The sequence below is a fragment of the Nicotiana tomentosiformis genome, chromosome 4 (genome assembly GCF_000390325.3).
Source record: "Nicotiana tomentosiformis chromosome 4, ASM39032v3, whole genome shotgun sequence".
Classification (NCBI taxonomy): domain Eukaryota; kingdom Viridiplantae; phylum Streptophyta; class Magnoliopsida; order Solanales; family Solanaceae; genus Nicotiana; species Nicotiana tomentosiformis.
In genome coordinates, this window is record NC_090815.1 from 77,781,894 (window position 1) to 77,802,071 (window position 20,178).

The 20,178-nt window shown below is 33.9% G+C and overlaps 1 protein-coding gene across 1 annotated transcript; it reads right to left on the reverse strand.

Moving 5' to 3' along the window:
* Positions 1–9,557: 9,557 nt before the first annotated feature.
* On the reverse strand, positions 9,558–14,513 carry LOC104097998 (nitrate reductase [NADH] 1). Its single transcript, XM_009604641.4, has 4 exons — positions 13,415–14,513; positions 12,999–13,139; positions 11,853–12,085; positions 9,558–11,199 (listed from the first exon to the last, which is right to left on the reverse strand). Exons 1-4 carry the CDS (start codon positions 14,424–14,426, stop codon positions 9,871–9,873), a joined length of 2,715 nt encoding a protein of 904 aa, XP_009602936.1. The 5' UTR covers positions 14,427–14,513; the 3' UTR covers positions 9,558–9,870.
* Between the last annotated feature and the right edge of the window lie 5,665 nt (positions 14,514–20,178).

Below are 20,178 nucleotides of genomic sequence, written 5' to 3' on the forward strand. Positions count from 1 at the left end.
CATTGTTAGCTTATTTCACACACTAGAATTTGGAAGTTTGCCATTTCATGGAAATACCTTCATTATTGAATTTCTTCTTAACCAATTAATTGGAGTTGAAATTATTGAAAGTCATTAATCTATTTTAATTGAAGTTGTGTTTAAAGGGAGTGTTGATCATTGTTAAGTTACTTTCCCATTCATTTTGTTGTTATTGAAATTCTATACATATTATGTTTGAGCCGTGGGCTATGTGATATGGTGATATTTGTATCATTGTTTTGGAAAGGTTGTGGCCTATGGGCACTTATGGTACTAGTTGGTATGTCATGTTGTTGTGATGTTAGCACATGTGAATTATGGTGTGGATTGGTTGTTGTTATGTTGAGCATAAAGGTGGCATCTCATTGTTGTTGATTGTTTAGAGTGATACAGGTGGCTATTATATTATTGTACGGGTGGAGCGATAAGGGTGGCTATTATGCGGAGTGATACGGGTGGCTATTAGAGTGATACTGGTGGATATCGGAGTGTTGCGGGTGGATATCGGAGTGTTGCGGGTGGCTAATGATATTGTTAGGGTGGAGTGATGCGGGTGGCTATCGGAGAGATAAGGGTGGCAATGTCAGGGCTGATGTGTGATGGCCTGGGGACATTACGTTGATGATATTAGTGTGATGGTGTGATTTTTCTTGTGTATGTTGTACACCTTATGTGACTTGTTGTGTTGCTTCAATGAGTTACTCGATGTCTTTAATATCACTTGTTGACTTGGGTTGTAATAGTACACTCGCACAAGCATACACCATAGCCATGCCAAGGATAAACTTGAAGTAAATCATATCGAGCAATAGAAGATCTCATCTTGTCTCATACCCACAGAAAGTTACCACACAGGAATGGTAAACCTGATCCACAACAACAGAATCACCCACTAGCGTAGACACATACACAGGAATACCCAAGGACTCATAAGATACATCCAAATAAGGAGCAAAAATAGAAGACACATAAGAATATATAGACCCTGGATCAAATATTAATGTTCTATCTCTACGACAGACGAAAATAATACATGTGATCATGGTTTCGGAAGCTACTACCTCTAGCCTAGCTAGAAAAGCATAGAATCTAGCTGGAGCACTATCTGACTAGCCTCCACCTCTAGGGAGACCCCTATCCACCTGTCCTCCACCTCTGGCTGGTGAGATGGGCAGTGTGACAGCTGGTGCAGTAATCATAAGTTGATGGACCTACTGCACTGCCTTGCCTCGAATTCTAGGACAAAACCTCTTCATGTGACCAAGTTTCCCACACATAAAGCAACATCTAGATGTGGGAAACTGTTGACTCTCGATCTAGCTCTGATGGCCTAAGTGCCCACTAGAGGAACCCTAAATAGCCGATGGATGGTAGGTACTCTTTGGAATGGCGCTAAAGTAAGGTCGCGCTGGAGCACCCCAAATAGGTTGTGGTGTTGAATATATGGGGATGCTAGGATGGCCCCTCCCAAACTCACCTCTCCCCCTAGAATACCGAGGTCGTTTGTCCCTCGGCATGGCCTCTCTATTTTGACCTCGGATATGCTCGATACTCCGAGCTATCTCCACAACCTGGTGGAGAAAAGTTCCCAACTCTGTCTCTCGGGCCATAGTAACATGTATCCCATAGTGCAATCCCGCAATAAACCTCCACACCCTCTCTGCCTCTGTAGGAAGTAATATGGCTGCATGACGAGACAACTCAGTGAATCTCATCTTATACTTAGTCACAGATATCTGACCCTGCTGGAGTCGCTCAAACTGACCTCGTAACTCCTCTCTCTAGGATAATGGAATATACTTCTCCAAGAAGAGGTGCGTGAACTAATCCCAAGTCAAGGGAGGTGAACTTGCTGGCATGCCTAGAAGATAAGACGGCCACAATCTACGGGCTTTCCCCTCTTACTGAAAAGTGGGGACTCCAATAGTCCAAGATTATGCAACCTCTACCTACAACGGTCAATGAAATCTTGTGGGTCCTCTGACGACTCATTGCTAAAGTAGGGAGGACGAAGCCTATTAAATCGTTTTAGCCACTTCTGCTCCTCAACGGTCGCGACTGGCCTGGTCTCTACTCTAGTTGGTACATTCGGCTGAACTTCATCCGCGGGTAATACCTCTAGGGCCTGATAAATAGCAGCAGCTTGCCCTGGTGCATGAGCGATAGGGGTCTGGGCTCCACTTCCAACCTGATATGTGGTCGGGTCAGTTGGAAATAGTTCGGCCTGCGTCATAGAGTCCATAAACCGCAACATACGATCGTGAACTTTGTTGGGGCCTGCTCAACTACAGGTATCTCATCCTGTTTCTCAATAATATGATACTCCACCAGATCCACTTCTGGTGCCACTGGGGCTACTCTGGGATGCCCTCATCCCCCAAAAGGACCTTTGGCCCTCCCTCTGCCTCAACCTCTAAGGACCGGGGGTGCAGCCCCTCTAGTGCCGGCAGATGCCATCGCGCGTTCTCACCATCTATGAGAGAATAAGAGAAAGATTTTGATTTAAAACAACATCAACAACACGATAAGAAATGAAGAAAGAGAAGTTTCGTGACAGACTATAGCCTCTCGAAGATAAGTACAGATGTCTCTGCACCGATCCGCAAGACTCTACTAGATCTGCTCATGACTCGTGAAACATATGTGAACCTAGTGCTCTGATACCAAGCTGTCACGACCCAATTTCAACCATATGACATGATGACGCCCAAAGTTGCCGTTGGGCAAGCCAACAATAAATCATCACCACAATCGACCGCTCATAACACATTTTTAAATTAAGTAATGAAAATAAGTAAGCGGAAGTAGATTTGGGAACCATGTTGAAATGCAATCATCTTAGCAAAGATACGAAATATGAACAAAATAATAGGTTGAATATCATAATAGTGATACAATTAAAGAAAACGATCTAAAATCCCCAAAACCTGATGCCACGTGTACATAAGCATCTATTAGTATACAAACTACTACAACTATTGTATGAATAAAAGTAAAGACATGTCAACTACAGACATGTCAACTACAACATGTTGACATGTGCCTATTCTCAAATCTAGCTGAACATATGTCCTTCCATATCTCCCAGCATATTAGAGAAGGTAAACATTATAGTATTATAGTATAACAGCTTGGACGCCATTGGTAGCCTTGGTTAACCACTAGGTCATGAGGGTCTGTCTCAAGTTTCCAACTATAAACTTGACTCTACCATTCCTGCATATAAAATATGACCAAACATGTATTGTAATCTGACTTTTACTGAAGAGATGCGATGGGATTTCTTCCTTATGTCTATTACAACAGCAGCATTTGGAGTGAATCAGAACACCAAACCTCTTGATAATATCGTCTTTGGGGATTCTGGACTGCAGAAATCTCACCATAAAAAAATAAAATTTTAAATGAGATCTTTCTATGCCAGACCTTACTACTCGTAAATGTTTCCACTTTTTTGTTCCTCACTATTTGCCATGCACTTTTACAAGAAAAGGTTCATGTATTATCTAGAGTCCAGCAAAATTTATCTTCCTAGTTTTCATTGATATGTATCTCCGAATGGCAATGATCAAATTACCAGGTAGAATAATCTCCTGAAACTTAAATCTCATTGACTGGATCTGGATCCTTTAAATGGCATTGACTTTCCGCTCTTTCTTGGATTTATTGATCTCACTTTTCCTCAAACTGAAAAAATCACAAAACAAAATACAACGGTACTCTCTCTCTCTCTCAATTTGTTTTACATTATTATTAGTATTATTAAGTGGAGAAACTCTTTAACCATACTATTTCTAATATTTTCTGAATATTATACGTAATGTGATATTAGATCATACCTTTTCTGTGTATAAATGTGTATTTTTATTTTGAAAAAAGATATATATTCATATACGATTTTAAATCTATAGTATAAATGGTGACTTGTGTGACCATTTTCAATATGGCACTCGAGTAAATGAAAGTTTTAGATTCAAACTTCCTCGTTGCTCATTATTAACTTAAAAAATTCATGTGCTAAGTTAATATATGCATATATGTATTATCTTTAACAACTTAAACTTTTGCATTATTCTGTCCGATGTGATCAATTTTCTCAGGGGTATTGGCAAACTATTCAATACTTTATAATGCGCAAAATCTCATTTTCCTCTTTCCTTTTAGGTAGAGGAACTTTGCAATGACAATAACACTAAAAGGTAGAGTAAAAAAGATATGGTGGCAAAAGTGTGTAACATGCACACGCGTTTGTTGATTACTATGGTTGGACAAAGACCTGCCCATTTGTTCATTGCTCAACCAAATTATAACATGACATTAAACATTGAAGAATCTTTGGACCAACCCCTTGAATTTAATTAAAAGCGAAATGGATGACTAATATATTTCAAATTTTATAGTATGCTTTCCTATATTCTATGAGAAAAGTGTACATATATAGAAATCGAATCTTGTCGCTTAGCATGTAAAAATATAAAAACAATTTTCAAAGGTTGGACTTTAAATTTTTTTTATTTTGAAAAATTTAAAATTTTGAGAGTTGAAACTAATAATGTTTAAGCTACAGATAAGACAAATTAGAATATTTTGTGCACAATTAATTTCGTTTTCAAGACAATCATTTAGTGAAGAATCTCTACTAATATTGTTCTTAAGTTACTTGTGGATACAAGATATCACTTTTGGTAATTAAAAAAAAGTATTTCTGAGTATTTTGCTTACAATTAAAGAATTTTGACAGTACTAGTGTATTTTAACCTATAGCACAGTCAACTTATTTTATTTTTCAAGTTATTAATCACAAGTGTTTATGCACAATTGCATGTAGTTATACTTCATATGACCCGATTGAACGGAGACATTTCCACCATGTAACGTCGGATCCCCAAGACTGTTTCTCTTAGCTAACAGCTATTCCAACGGAGTAAAACATCGACGGTGTTACTAGTATATCTTCCAAGCGAGTCAAAAACATTATATTTAAAAGAATGAATAAAATGTGGTAAAACTAAGAGAGAAATTAATTCACATGGTGTAAATTTCGTTACTCATTTGATATTTTCTTTTCCTTTCCTCTACTTCGAGTAATCCCACGATTAATTAACAAGAGTTTACGAGTTCAATCTAAAGAATCGACAATCTTTTGGGAGGATTAAAGCCGAATGTAGCTCTTCTACAATTTAGGTCTATCCAAACCTAGAATTTTTGACACATAATATATATGTACGTGACATGAAGATCAACTGAAGTTTCACCAAATAGTATTTTTGAATTCATATTTTTAATAGTACAACAAATTCAATACAAAAGAAATCCTAAATTAAATATATTTAAATTTTAGATCCGCATCTAAGAATGGTGACTTAATTTCCTTTTTAATGGATCTTTTTAATGTGAATTTAAATTATTTTGATAGTAAGTTTCAAATAACGGATGTTAAAGTAAAAGAAAAAGAAACAGAAAAGAGTGTCAAGATAATAAATAAGATACAACAACAACAACAACAACCCAGTAAAATATCATTAATGGGGTTTGGGGAGGGTAGTGTGTACGCAGACCTTACCCTACCCCGAAGGAGTAGAGAGGCTATTTCCGAAAGATCCTCGACTCAAAAAAATAAAAAGACAAAATGACAATGAAAAAAAGGAAATAATATTAATATCACAACAACAATCATAGAATAATAGGTACACCATAAAATTCAGAAGAAAGATGCAAAGTAAAATGAGACAATATTAGTAAATAAGATAGTAACAAGAAAACTTAGATGTAAGAGGGTGGACTGATTGCAACTATTACTTTATTAAGAGACACAAAAAAAAAAATAATACGGATTAATAATAATATCTTATTGTGGAGAGAAGACAAAGGAGTAGTAGTATTAAAGGGGTCAAGGCAGTTTGGGGGGGTGCGGAGAGCAGTGTAGAATGACCTTTCCAAAGTATGAGGGGTACAAGGAAGGCCAATGTCACGTTTTTCCTTTGGCTCAACGGAAATGGCTGCGATCCTCTCTCTCTTTTTCTATTTCTTTTGTTTGCCCCTCCGACCCTGCAGTAGCCAATAGTCTCTTCCTTTTTACGTTGTAATATAATTATAAAATACTTTTAGAGTTTTCTGGAGTGTTGGAAAAGTGGGCCCCTTCGCAGAAAACATTGTGGGTCCTACCAGCAAGCTAGCAAACCACTTGTACTAAGTTTTGGTTGTTTTTGAGTCGCATGGCATGCATTTGCAATAGGGGCAATCAGGCAAAAATCTTTTATCGACGGGTTCGAACTTTATAACAAAAAACCTTTCTATCGGAAGCTAGCGTTATATATATCCTTTTTATTGAACCCAATCTATGCGAATTGATATGGAATATTGTGCTTCAAATGTCGAGGGGGATTAATTTTATGGCTCATTATAATAAATGTTTTTGCAGTTATATGACCATTTTCAAAAAGATCGATAATAAAATGACAAATGAGATCTCTATTACATATGCTGAGAGGAAGTTAGTCAATGATGATTGATTTATGTTTTTTCTTGCACTAGCAATTTAACGAAGTAAAAGTTGTTAATATAATATATTTGAGAAGGGTCATTGATAATTTGTTACGTTGTGCACGAATGAATTTGTACATGGTTTGTATTTACCATCTCATTCTTTGACTTTTATTCTTTCACAATCAATCTAGCTTCACTAGTTCAATTTTAATATCTTATTTTGCATTTAAGATATTTTTGCACTTCATTTAAATCATATTAGTAACAATCACTCTCAATTAGTTTGAGAAAAAAAAAAAGGAGGGAGAAAGAGACAAATAGATAAGAAAATGAAAAGTAATGCTGCATGCATCAGTGCTTTTCCCAGTTTCGTTGAGTATTAATATTAGAGTAAATTATCATCGGAAATTATCTAAAGATAACATATATTTAATTATAACATTTAAAAAGGTAAATATCTGGAAAGTCTTCTCATTTTATTATGTTTTTCCCATCTATTTGAGTCTCCGTTGCTCAAGCCTGCATGATGTTATGGAACAATAGGAATTAGTCTTATAGTTCGAGATTGAGAGTTCCATTATGTTTTTATGGCTTCATTTCTTGCTTAACTAGAAAGCATTTTCAGAAAATGAAACGTAAGTCACTTTGATTAAATATCTACAAATAGTTTCTTTAAGGCAAATATCTGCCATAGTTAATTTTTTTAGTTATATAATCTTAAAATATAAAAAGGGCAGCCCGATGCACTAAGCTTCCGCAATATATAATCTTAAAATATAACACAATAAATATGTATAAAATTATTATTTTTTTAAAATTCAAATTGTAACTGACCATACGAGATTATTTCTTCTCCCATATTGAAGGAAGGAATTAAGAGGAGGTCTTTGTTGACTTAGAACCAGAGGGTGTTCATAAAAAGTCGAAAAATCGAACCAAATAAAAACTGAATCAAACCAACCAAAAAAACAAAACTTTTTAGGTTTGGTTTTGAATTTTAAAAACCGATCAAATTTGGTTTGATTTTGGTTTTAATCAAAAAATAACCGAAAAAATCGAACCAAACTGACTATAGAAGTAGCTATTAAATTTATTATTACATCTATACATATGTATATTTTTATATAAATTTTTTAAAATTTTATGGTACGTATTAGTCGTTTGTATTTTTAGTCTAGTTCTTCGCTATTATATTAATCTAATTGTTTGCCTTTACATTCTAGTTTGATTGATAGTTTTCTTTTACTAAGTACAAAAATTTATTTCATGTTAAAAATAATCGGTTTTCAATTGAGTATTTAAATTATTCATCACTATATGATTCAATTATCATCAATATATCTTGGTAAATGATAGACTTCTCAAAGAGCAATTGGTTTGATAGTGTTACGTTGAAAATGTAGTCGCCGGAATATGTGTTTGGTAGTGTATGTCTCATATTTAAGAAAAAATCCGATAAATAACCGACAAAATCCGAATCGATAAAAAATCAACTTAATTGGTTTGGTTTGGTTCCAATATTTGAAGAACCGAGTTTTTTGATTTGGTCTTTCTTTAGGAAAAAATCGATCCAAACCGAATCATGAACACCCCTACTTAGAACCTCTTTGAGTACTTCATAAGCGCTGTTCCTTCTCGTTTTCGCTTAGACTGTATAGTTAGGTGTGACATAAATTAAAGTGTTTTCAAGCTAACCTCTGGCTTGATAAAATGTTTATCAAGGTTTGATAATAAAAAAATAAATTATTTCGTCAAAAGAAATTATTCAAAATTGAATTCACAATAAAATATTCGTGACACTCCCCGTGGATATCTATAAACATTTAAAAATGTTTCTCGTTTGAATCTTACTAGAAAATAAGCTATGAAAAAAAATTCTAGTGAAGCTAAAATTTTGAAATACACGATTCTTTTGTAAAATATGTGATGGACTGTTACATCACAAGAACTTTTACTAGTCATGAAAACCCAGTGCATGGTAAGAAAATCATTAGGAAAAAAAAGAATACAGTCTGCGTTTGCCCTTTCGTGAAGCCATCAGTTGACATCTCTAAGTACTTGTATTTTAATTTTATATACCACTTAAAAACTTGCATTAGTAAGTGCTTATTATCAAGTTTATCCTTTATTGTCCATTTATTGATTTATCTCACGTACCATGCTTTTGAAAAGTTGAGTAAAGAACTCTGCGAAATATGTATTGTAATGTCTCCTTTAACTAACCATGGGGTACTTGTCTCTAAAATTCGTTTTTTAGTCATGTGTTTTTGTCCAAGAAACTTATGATGAATAAGTTGCCAGTTTGAGGCCAATAATTTGTTAAAAGTTATAATGTGTAGATAGGTAAAAAATATTTAATATATATACTATATATTGAACATTCTTGGAGTGGCGCCACTGGCTTTACGAAATAGAAACTGGTTGAGAATTTAACTACATTTATCTCTTTTAGTTTCTCAGGAAATCCCAGTTTGTAATTCATTTTTTCTACACTAATATTTAAAATTTAAATTTAAATTCTACTAGATTTTTTCAGCAATGACTTTAATAAACCTGATTATCTTTTTAGATGAATGCTTAATTTTAATCCAGTCAAATTTCCATGATAATCTTAGTCGTTCACAAGCCTTTTATCTTGGCTTATGATGGAGTAGTTATGCTACCGATTTATAAGCAATTAAAATTGGTTCGGAAAAAAAATAAAAGCAAAACTAAATAGAAGTTAAAAAGGAAATATACAAAAGTTCTAGAATATTATTTTCAAGGACCAAATAAAGAAAATAGATTTTTTCAAAAAGTAGATTAATTACCATATCGTCTGCATAATGATATTCGTGGTTTATACTTTTCTCTTATTTAAGGCCGTATTAAAGAGTTTTAGAAAAAGAAAGAAATATTCACCAGAGACTAGAAGCTAAGGTAAGAGCAGTTAACCACATAGGGAAAAGGAACAAACCGTTGCAATTACTATATATATATATATATATATATATATATATATATATGTATATATATATATATACACACACATTGATATTTTGAAGAATCTCTTACAGGAAGACACATGAGCACAATGTTACTATTCCACGAGGAATTGAATACAATTTGTCATGGTAAACATTACAACCTTTTGACTCAGACATACTAGTACAGTACAACATTTCTTCCCTAAAGACTCACTTTGTAGGAAGAGAAAATTAAACCTTTATATCCTAAGGTTTTAAAAAAAAATTAAAAAGAAGAAGAAGATGTAAGAACTACAAATAGTGCGTAGTACATGGGGGTGATATACCAAATACAATATGTACAACTGATAGGGGAAACAAAAAGTTTATTCCTGCAGATATTGTTTTGTTTTGAAAATTAGAACACCAATAAGGAATCCTTAATGTCATAGCCCATCTTCTCCAAGTTTGGATTAACAGCAAATTGAATCATAGGAGGTGGTCCACAAGCCAAAGCCAGTGTTGTGTGAGATGGCTCAGGGATATGTTCTCTCAAAATGGCTTCTGAAATAAAACCAAGGCTGTACTTCCATCCTTCTTTAATAGAATCTTGAACCACATACCAAACTTTAACCCTTTCTGGAATTTTCTCAGCCCATGAATCAAGCTCTTCCTTAAGTAAAATATCATCCTCTGTTCTATTAGCATAGACCACATACATTTCTGTGTCATCTTCTGGATCTTTCAGAATTGCCTGCATGACTTGATAAACTGGAGTTATCCCTGTTCCACCTGCTATCATGGCCAACTTCTTGGCAAACTTTTGTTTGCCATGAACTAAGAAATTGCCCTTTCCTTGGTATTCTATGTGACCTAATGGACCTTTCACGTCGAGAAATGACCCTAATTGGAGAGAATCAAGGTATTGTGACATTTGCCCCCCATTGGGGAATTTAGGGTGAATTCCTTTGAAGTATATCTTGACAACCAACTCGAAGTACCCCACCTCATCGATCGTGCTAGTAGGCGTGTAGGCGCGCATGCAGAGCTTATCGTCAATAACGGCACAGAGGAAGATGTGTTTACCAACAGGCAAGCCCAAGACTTGATCCTCAGAGGGCAATGCAAATCGAAATTTCCTAACATCAGGGGAGATGGATTGTTTGTCGATGAGTTTGCATGGGATTTTCTCTCTTGGAATGAGGGCCACACTCCTCTGCGCTGGAACAAGTTCCTTAATAGGTGCTAGAAAGCTGCTGAAGGAAGAAGATCCATGGACGGAGTTGCCAGGAGAGTCAGAGGTGTAACCAGTAGTTATGAGTTCACCAATCCTGAATTCCTCCAATAGCTTCTTAGCCTTATCAGAATGAATTGCATCAAATTCCTCAGTGCAATCAGTGCCAGCATTGATGAGAATGCTGTCAGAACCACCGGGGTGATCTTTCAAGAAACGCGTGGCGTCATAGATATGACCATGGACTATGATCCAAGCAGAGTCAGCAGAGCTGTGTTTCCTCACCTCCGACATGGAGTACATCTTGGAAGCTGTGTTCATGAATGGAGTTGAGATACTCTTCTTTAGTGTTGGAGGTGCCTCTGCTGATATCTCCAAATGCCTCTCCTTTGCCATCCATCCACCTGATTGGTTTCCAGGTTGAGTCGGGTGTTCAAACACTATTCCAATCTCTCCCTTGTGAGGCTTGCACACATTCATCTTTACTCGGAACCAGCAATTGTTCATCATTCCCTGAAAATTGCAACGTACCACAATATTTAGAAAATGTATATAACTTTTATCAATACACTCATAGTGTAAGAGCGTTATTTCACCTAAATGATAAAACTGGAATTAGTAACGGTGTCAGCTTATAAAAGTTTAATTTATTTATGTAATTACAATTTTTAGAGTACATAAAAAAATCTTAATTAGATCAGGTAATGATCAAGGATGAAAGTGTTGTTAAACGCTACTAGTGTTATAAACAGTGAGCCAGTGTTGGTGTCAAGATTTACTGTATATCTAGATGAATTGACCTAATGGACTGGGCAAGTGGTATTCACATGTAGTTCATGTGATCACGTCTCTGCTTACGTAATATGAAATGATTGTACGTTGCTATAACTACCAGGAATTTTCAGGGCTGGTACGTCAGTGGCTGGAATTGATCTATGGAGTATGGACCACACACCTCCAAAAAACAAAAGGGAATCTTAGACTAAAACCAGTGAAAAGTTTTTTGTATTGGCATGTGCTCTGTGAATCTAGATAATGAAACAATCAGAAAAAGGTTGAAAGGATAAATAATTAGTACATGTTATTGTAAGTTACTTATGGTGTAAAATAGTTTAAACCATTAGTCTATAGAACTTAAAAGAAAGGTAAAGGAGATGTGAACTTACCATGACATTCCAAATAAGCTTCTCAGGTTGAGTATTGAGGGTCTCATCCCAAGCTCGAACAGCAATTTCTTTGGCACTGAGCAAGTCTAACACCTCAACCTCGAGTGACCAAAAGCACCAACACCAGTACTTGCCATATTTGGTGGGCTTCTCTGGGTGATCTAGTGTGCAAACTTGCCATGTTTCTCCTCCATCCAAGGTCACTTCTACTCGCGTTACTTTTTTCCCTCCGCCTGTTACACGTTCACAATCAGTATTTCAATCAATACAATGGCTAATTATTCTAATGTTTTCATCAATTCTTGAATTTCCTAACATGTTTAATCCTGTAATAGTAGCTGAAGTGAAAGGTCAATTGCACAAGGAATTGACAAACTTAATGGTGGTCCTGTACTGGAAAGTGGGAAGTAATTAGGCACGTAGGTTAGAGGAAATAGTATTGACTACATCCATATAAAGTGACCACTTGAAAGTTTTCTAATTGCATATTATATTGAACATTAATATAATAATCCAGCAAAGGTTGTTGTCGAGGCAACCCAAGATGCAGGAACTAAAGTAGTCAAAAAGATTCCGTGCTTTAGACAATTGAATTTAATATTCACTTGGTATACTATAGTATTAATTTTGCGACCGACTCTTCAGAACTAGGAAAGCTCCCCAGGTTTTTGTGTACTAGCATAAAATAAACAAAACCATGTTGGCCTTTTCTTACTATTCTGTTTCACATTAGCAAACTAGCTGACAGCATCCCAAGCTCATGCGTCCAATTACTCCACTTTACTTCGATTCTCCCTAATCCCTATACCAATACTTGTATTCACAGACTTTTTATCTATATAGTTTAAATTGGCTACCAATTATTGACACTTTGTAAGTATTAGATAATATTCATATTATATTCCGTTTTAAAAGTTTTTACACGCTTTTTAAAGAAGACATCTACGAACTTTAATTACTACTATAATTATATTTTACATTTAATTAGGGACGCTGAGGTTATCGGGTCGAAAATAGGGAAGTAAGTGGGTGCATAAGGACGAAGTAAAACGTCAGAGTTAGAGGATACGATGTATTTCGACAATACTAAGAAATATGAAATTTTCAGCAAAATCGGAAAAAGAGAAGAAAAAAAAAAATACTAACCAGAATAAGAATAGCCCCTCAACGTGTAAGGTCGCTGAGTCGTCCAGGCGTTAATAGGCAAAATTTCTTCATGACACGGCGTCGTAATGACAGAGTTAATATTGAGCTCATTGATGATGTACTCTGGCTTGTACCACCATGCTGCACACAGATTAACCAATAATGAATAGCTGCAAACAGCTAACTTATAACTATATATAAAGCTGACAATTCTATGTTTCCAAAGTCCTTTGTCACCATTTGATTTGAGATGAGATTAATGACAGGAACATATACATAGACCCGTTGAATATATATAATTGTTTCCTTTTCACTTTCAGTTGATTTTGTAAGCTTCTTCAAATTCTAAGAAATATTTAGCTTGTATGTATAAGTCTCAACTAATTAAAATATATTGACCACTTAATAAAAATTACCTTCAGTATTTGCAAGTTCAGCATCAACATGGGGAGGAAGAACTCTATTGTCCTTGAAATGATAATAGCTGTCTGATTCTTGGGTGGTGACTATAATCCTCTTTATCCATTTCACCATTCTTCCTCCAATGAATCCTGGAATTATCATTCGTACTGGAAACCCGTGGTCGGGTGCCAATTTTTCTCCGTTCTGCATGTAAGCTATTATGATATCTCGTGCTGGATCCATTGCAAATTCCTTCTTAATGCTGGTTCCATACTTTGAACCACCGCCTCCGGGCAAGACATCAGCTCCTTCGAAGCAAACATTAAGCGCCCCTTTATTCTTGCTAAAAACACCGCACCGTTTTAACAAAGCGCGTAGGGGTACCCCGCGCCATACAGTTGTTGAAACGGCAGCGGCACCCCAGTTGAAACCAATGGTTTGTTTAACCATGTTCTGTTCTTTCCTTCGGTTGCCAGCACACACAAGCGTAACGGGCAATTCTCTGGAAGGGAATTCGTTAACCAACTGGTCCATTGTGAATTTCATAGGACGTTTCACTAGTCCCGTGACTTCCACGGTCCAGTCATCCCATGTGCCCTTGGGAACCGGTCCATGGTTACGAACGTAATGAAGTGGGACCGGTGTGATAAAACCGTGGTGCATGAGACGGTTCAACGGCGGTTCGGAGTTAAATGGATGCTTTCCGGTGAGACGAATCAAGGAAAAGTTGCGTTCAATCCAGTTATCAGCGGTACCTTCGTCCCTGCTGTCATGAACAGATGGCTCTAATTCTGAATTCCCTTTTTTGATCATTTGAAGGTACTCATTTTTTTCGTCATCATCATCGTCGTCTTCACTCGACGAGTAATCAAGGAAAATGGTGGAATTTGGTTTCTTTTGGAAATTAGTACTGTTGGGCGGAGGGAAGTTGCAGCCACGAACCGGGGAATCAGACCGAGGCTTGAAAGACCGGGATAAACCGGCTTCTATGTGACTGAACTGCCTGTTTTCGACAGATGCCGCCATAGATTATTCTAAAAAAGAAAGAGAGATTTTCTGTATTTCTCTCTCAAAATATTTCTCTCTCTCTCTCTCTAAGATTTGATTTTCGAACGAAGTTTGTGAATGCGTGGGGTGGCCTTATATAGAAACGTTACGGACTCTCTCAATGCCTCCATAGCCCCCATACTATACATAAGTGGGACCCAAAAAAATCGACACCCCAATTTAATTTTGATTTTAAAAAAATAGTGACATCACAAAATAAAACAATTCTAATGATTTACACTTTTTACGCCCGTAGGGTCGGGATCAGAGGAAGATGCGGGATTGGGGTAATAGCAAATGGCTTAAAGATATGCAGCTGTTGGTTAGGACTAACAGCTGTTTCTTGTTCTGGCCGTGGTTTTCACTGAGTTATGGTCACATTAAACATTATTATGGCTCCACTAACTCTAATTTCCTTCTCAATTTATTTTCGGAGGAGTGGCTAGGTAAATGTTTAGTGGCATCTGATATCTACCCAAATTAAATATAATTACATTTTAGTAGTCAAAATTTAAGGTTAAAATATATATATATCATTAACTATGATAGATAAATATATGTATGAAAGACACACATATTTTACTTTCATTTGTTTGGTATAAATATTAAATATCAGTAACTATTTACCTGGTATATCAAGTGAAAAATTCCAGAAAGTGACTTTTTACGAAAAAAAATCAACTCTCTTATTACGTTTTTGAACAAGACCAACTTTTCAGAAAGTATTTCTCTGTTTTCAGCGACCACGTCCAAAAAAATTCTTCAAATTACACAAGCATTTAACTAATTGTTTTCTTTGATATCGTTAGTTATAACGAATTAATTCAATCTCAAATGGGCTTTTAAACTGAAATTTGCAGAATACGACAAAGGCAAACAGGTTAGCTTCCTCTTTCATTGCAGGGTCATATATATATATATATATAGCTCTTAAAATGTAATACATTTAACTCAAAAGAAAAAAGTTTATCTGCGCTTGTATGTACCAAATCATATAAATGCGTGACATTTGTCAGCAGATAAACTTTAATCATTTAATCATATATATTTTCACTTCATTTATTTAAACACTTAACTAGGATGTACATGGGTCGGGTTGGTTCGAATTTTCTAATTACCAAACCAAACTAATTGTATCGAGTTATTAAATCTAAATACCAAACAAAACCAATAAAAGTCGGGTTTTTTAATCACAGGTTTTTCGGATTTTTGGATTTTTTTTCATAAAGTCTTCATAGCACAAAACGTAAAATTTGTTCTCCAAATATTTCTTTAATCCTAGTAAGACAGAACTATATAAGGTATTTTTCAATAAAATAACATAAATATGAGATGAGTCATTGCATTGTACTAAAATATTCAATAATAAAAATAATAAAATCGCATAAAATAAATATTATTAATAAACCATAATAAAAATAAATATAATTTAAAATTATGACTAATAAGTACTATTATTCACATGATTAACCACTAAAAGAAAAATAAGTTATACATGTTATCTAAACTATGAAAAAACTAAAAAATAGATATACAACACTATTTTCATCCATAGTACAATTGAATTGAATGTCTTTTATTAGCATTAGTATTAATTTAATTTTGGTTTAGATTTTATTTGAGTTACTAACATTTATGAACTATAAAACTTATTGGAGCATCCAAAAAATTATAAGCCCAAGCTTGAAATAATATGTTAAAAGATAAAACTATGAAAAAGCTTAAGAAATATTTATAAACTATACTACCATAAATATTTTTATGTATTAAATATATTTAAAACTTCTATACATATAATGTCGGGTTGGTTTGGTTTCAGTTTGACTTTTTTAGTTAAAATCAAACGAAACCAAATATGGTCGGGTTATTTTTCTCGATTTGACTCGAATTATCGGGTTGGTGCGGTTTGTAAGTTTCATTTGTACCCCCTACACTTAACTATGATAAGTTAAACTTATTTGGCGTTAATACGAGGTGCTGATAAATAATTCTCCTTCACTTAACCCGTATTTTTGGAGAAATTGCCAACTTTCTTATTGGCACTAAAACATAATTAGTGCTCCAATTTTCAGAAAGTCAATAGTTCCCGAAAATTATTATGGGTTATAACATGTTTTGTTTCAATAATATTTGCTCAACATAATAAGAATTAGAATTTCTTATCTCTGCTTTTTCTCTTTTATCTCACCTTTTAATTTCAAAAATGTCATTATCTTTTTGAGATTTTTTCCCTTATAGATCCTAGATTTTGAATATACCTTGATCCCTCTTCTAAAGGTACTTGCAAAACTGAAATTATAAAATTTCACTTCACTGGTCTTATTTCTGTAAGAGACTTTTCTTTTTAACTTTCATGTTCATTCTTACATACTTCTAGGTCTAATTATTTTGAAACATTTCATCAATAACTACTTAATTTGAAAATAGAAAGCAACTGCATAAAATATTGAGTTAGTTACTCCCCCGGTCCACAATAAGTGATCATTTTACCTTTTTATTTTGGTCCAAAATAAGTGTCCACATAATCAAGAAGGAATTGATTTTATTTTTACAAAATTTGCCGTTATTTACATATTCCAATATGTCAAGATAACAATTAATTAAGATTAATTCAGTAAATACGTACATCTATTTTTCTCTAGGAGTTCGTATTTACTTAATGAGAGTGTCAAAGGTAAAATGGTCACTTATTGTGAACCAGATGGAGTAACTGGTAAAATAAATATAATTCTAATTTACTTAAGTATTTCAAAATCAAAAGAAATTGTTAGTTTTATCTCTTGCTTTCCTTTAGCCGAGTAACTTTTCTACCTCACATGGGAGGAGTAAGATCGCGTACGCACTATTTTCCCAGACCTTATTATGTAGAATTACACTTGAATATGATATTATTATTGTTGTTGTTGTTGTTGAAAAGAAATTGTTTGCTTTAATAAGTCCTTTATTCAGTTCAAAAATAGGGTGGAGCTATAGTTTTGCTTATGGGTTCGGCGTGACCCAGTAACTTTGGTTTAAACTTTATATTTGTGTTAAAAATCTTCTTAATATATACAATTAATTTATCTAGAACCCAATATATTATCTTTTCTAGAGATCTGAATCCATAAACTTAAAATTATAATTCCGCTATTGTTTTAGAAATTGACGGGAGTACTGTTACTTGACCCCATATCATCAACGGGTTAACTGGAATTTACTCAATTTAGCACAAAATTATTGGGTAAGATTTTTATTTAAGAGATACCGTCATAAACCATAACGTTTTAGGGCTATTTTTTTTTTCCTTTTTGAAACTTTTGACAATATTTATCTCAATTTGCCTATTGCCAACCCCAAAATCTTAAGGGGATGAAGAAGAACTTACTAAAGAAAATAATAGGTATGTAAAGGAAACTTTTATTAAAATTGTAGGTCTAAAAATGTAGTTTTTATAAACCTCGAATTAAGTTGAGCTCTAGTACGTATAATGCATTCCTACCTCGAAATTCCACATCAAACTAAAGGAGCTTAATAATTCTTCCCCCCCCCAAAAAAAAAACCAGCTACTTAATAGCCAATCAAAGTGTCAAGAGTTGTAGTTAGCAAAGACTGTCCAATTTGAATTAACAAATGTTTCTATGTGTAAATTATCCACATTAAGATTAGCAATTCTTGGTACGTGTGAAAGCGGGTATAATTAGCAGTATTAATAGATGCAATGAAACTTCGCGCGCCCAGCACAATCTAAAGTTGGATTTTCATGTCCTGGTAAATCTTAGGCCTGCTGATGCCTCCACCAGTTAGCTATTTATATTCATTAAGCATTTAACATTTGATTATGCTTAAGCCATTGGGATTAGCTTAGTAGTCGTTAAACCGGACCCCTATGTATATTATATGTTTTTTTTGTTCAATCCACTTTCTATGACAAATCTTAACATCTAGAAAATGAGGCCTAGCTCACGTTTTTTTCAAGTCTGATGGAGAATTGAGTGGTGTAAATAAAGGTGTAAGGTTCAAACTTTTATCAAGGTCCGAAGGAAATGGAAGAAGAATGTTGGGGAAAATTTTTCTTTTCTGTATATTCGAGTCAATTTACTGTACAAGGACTGTGTATTCATACAAAATTAATGGAATCTATTCTATAACAAACAAAATATGCCAAGTGGCTCCTTTCTATTTATCAATTTATAACATCTATTCTAACCAACTAAGAGCCCGTTTGACGAAGCTGTCAAAAAATTACTTATTTTTTTACAAAAAATGTTTTTGAGTATCAAATTACCAAAAGGATAGTACCAAGGCCTTATAATTATTTTAAAGAGAAAAATGAACTTAAATATTTATCTTAAGAGAGTTTATTATTATTTTTATTTAATTTAAATAAAATATAAATATAAAGTAAACATACATATTAAAGATTTAAATCAAGATAACGTATATAGTTATACCAAAGCATATAATATTATCTATTATAATTACTTATTGTCATCATTCAGTATGAATTAGAAATCTATTTCACAAATTACTATATATTGATAATCCACCATGAAATAATAAGCAAAGTCAGTCACACATGATAATATTTTTCAATAATTTCATCTCTAATTCTATCACACAACGCCTCCATATTAGTAGAAGACTTGCCTTGCATTTCTAAAGGAATACCAGAAGTCACATCTCCTTCCTTCATCTCTGAAGTAATGTCTTCATTAGCATAATAGTTGAATTCTTTATCGGTAGAAGAATGTCGTCGGATGAAATTATATATAGCCGTGGTAGTTGTAACAAGATGATTTTGAGTGTCAAACTTGAAAGATGGCATTGAGCGTAAAATAGAAATAATTTTAAATATATAAAAAAATTATTTTTTTCGTAAAAAAAATAGTTAAGTATGATTAAATTTAAATTCAAAAAGAGTAACTAATTATTAAAAATACATAATGCATAATTTTTTTTAAAATTTAATTTCAACAAAAAACTAATTATTACTTAACCTAACTAACTTTGTCATAAATTGCCAAGAGACTTATTGTGAGATGATCACTTAGCTTAATGTGGTGATTTTTTCTTCTTCTTTTAATAATATATAAATTATCCAATGCAATTGTAAATTTATTACCTATTTGTAGGTAATTTTCTCAAATTAGATTTGATAACTGTTTTAAAGATTCGGGAATTAATAATCTCTAACATAAGAAATTATAAATAATTATTTGTAGAAAGAGAATTGATAATCCAAAAAGGATGTAGATAATTTACTTTAGTGTAAAAAAAGAAGAAGATAATTTGAAAAGGTACAAGACATTACACAAAGAAAAAATCAAAAACAAGAAAAGTCTAAAAAGAATTTGGAAAGTTACAATATATTCATATATATGATATCTCTAATTTTAAAAGAACGGTGGAAACTAGAAACAAAAAAGAAAAGAAAAAGCTTAAACTAGTAACGGATAATTTGAAAAATATAAATTTACGGTGAAGATAGTTTTGTCTTGAATAAATTAATTTTTTGCTTCTTGGAAGAAGCTAGAATTTTCTGCTTCTTCCCAAAAGCAGAAAAAATACTTTTGCTGCTGGCCAAAAGTACTTCTCTGTCTTGGCCAAACAGCTTAAATTTTTTAAAAAGTACTTTTTTGGGGGAAAAAAGTACTTTGACCTCCAGAATCTTGGCCAAACAGGCTCTAAGAGATATTTACATAGAATCAAATATTTACGAGGGAAGGGAAAGTTTTGTGCAGCTTCCTAGACC

Excerpts from the sequence above, each read along its gene's own strand:
- LOC104097998 (XM_009604641.4), bottom strand. The coding sequence starts at position 14,426 with ATGGCGGCATCTGTCGAAAACAGGCAGTTCAGTCACATAGAAGCCGGT. Across the intron at positions 13,140-13,414 it reads TGAACTTGCAAATACTGAAG|CATGGTGGTACAAGCCAGAG; the intron begins GTAATTTTTATT and ends ATCTGTGTGCAG. Across the intron at positions 11,200-11,852 it reads AGCTTATTTGGAATGTCATG|GGAATGATGAACAATTGCTG; the intron begins GTAAGTTCACAT and ends TGCAATTTTCAG.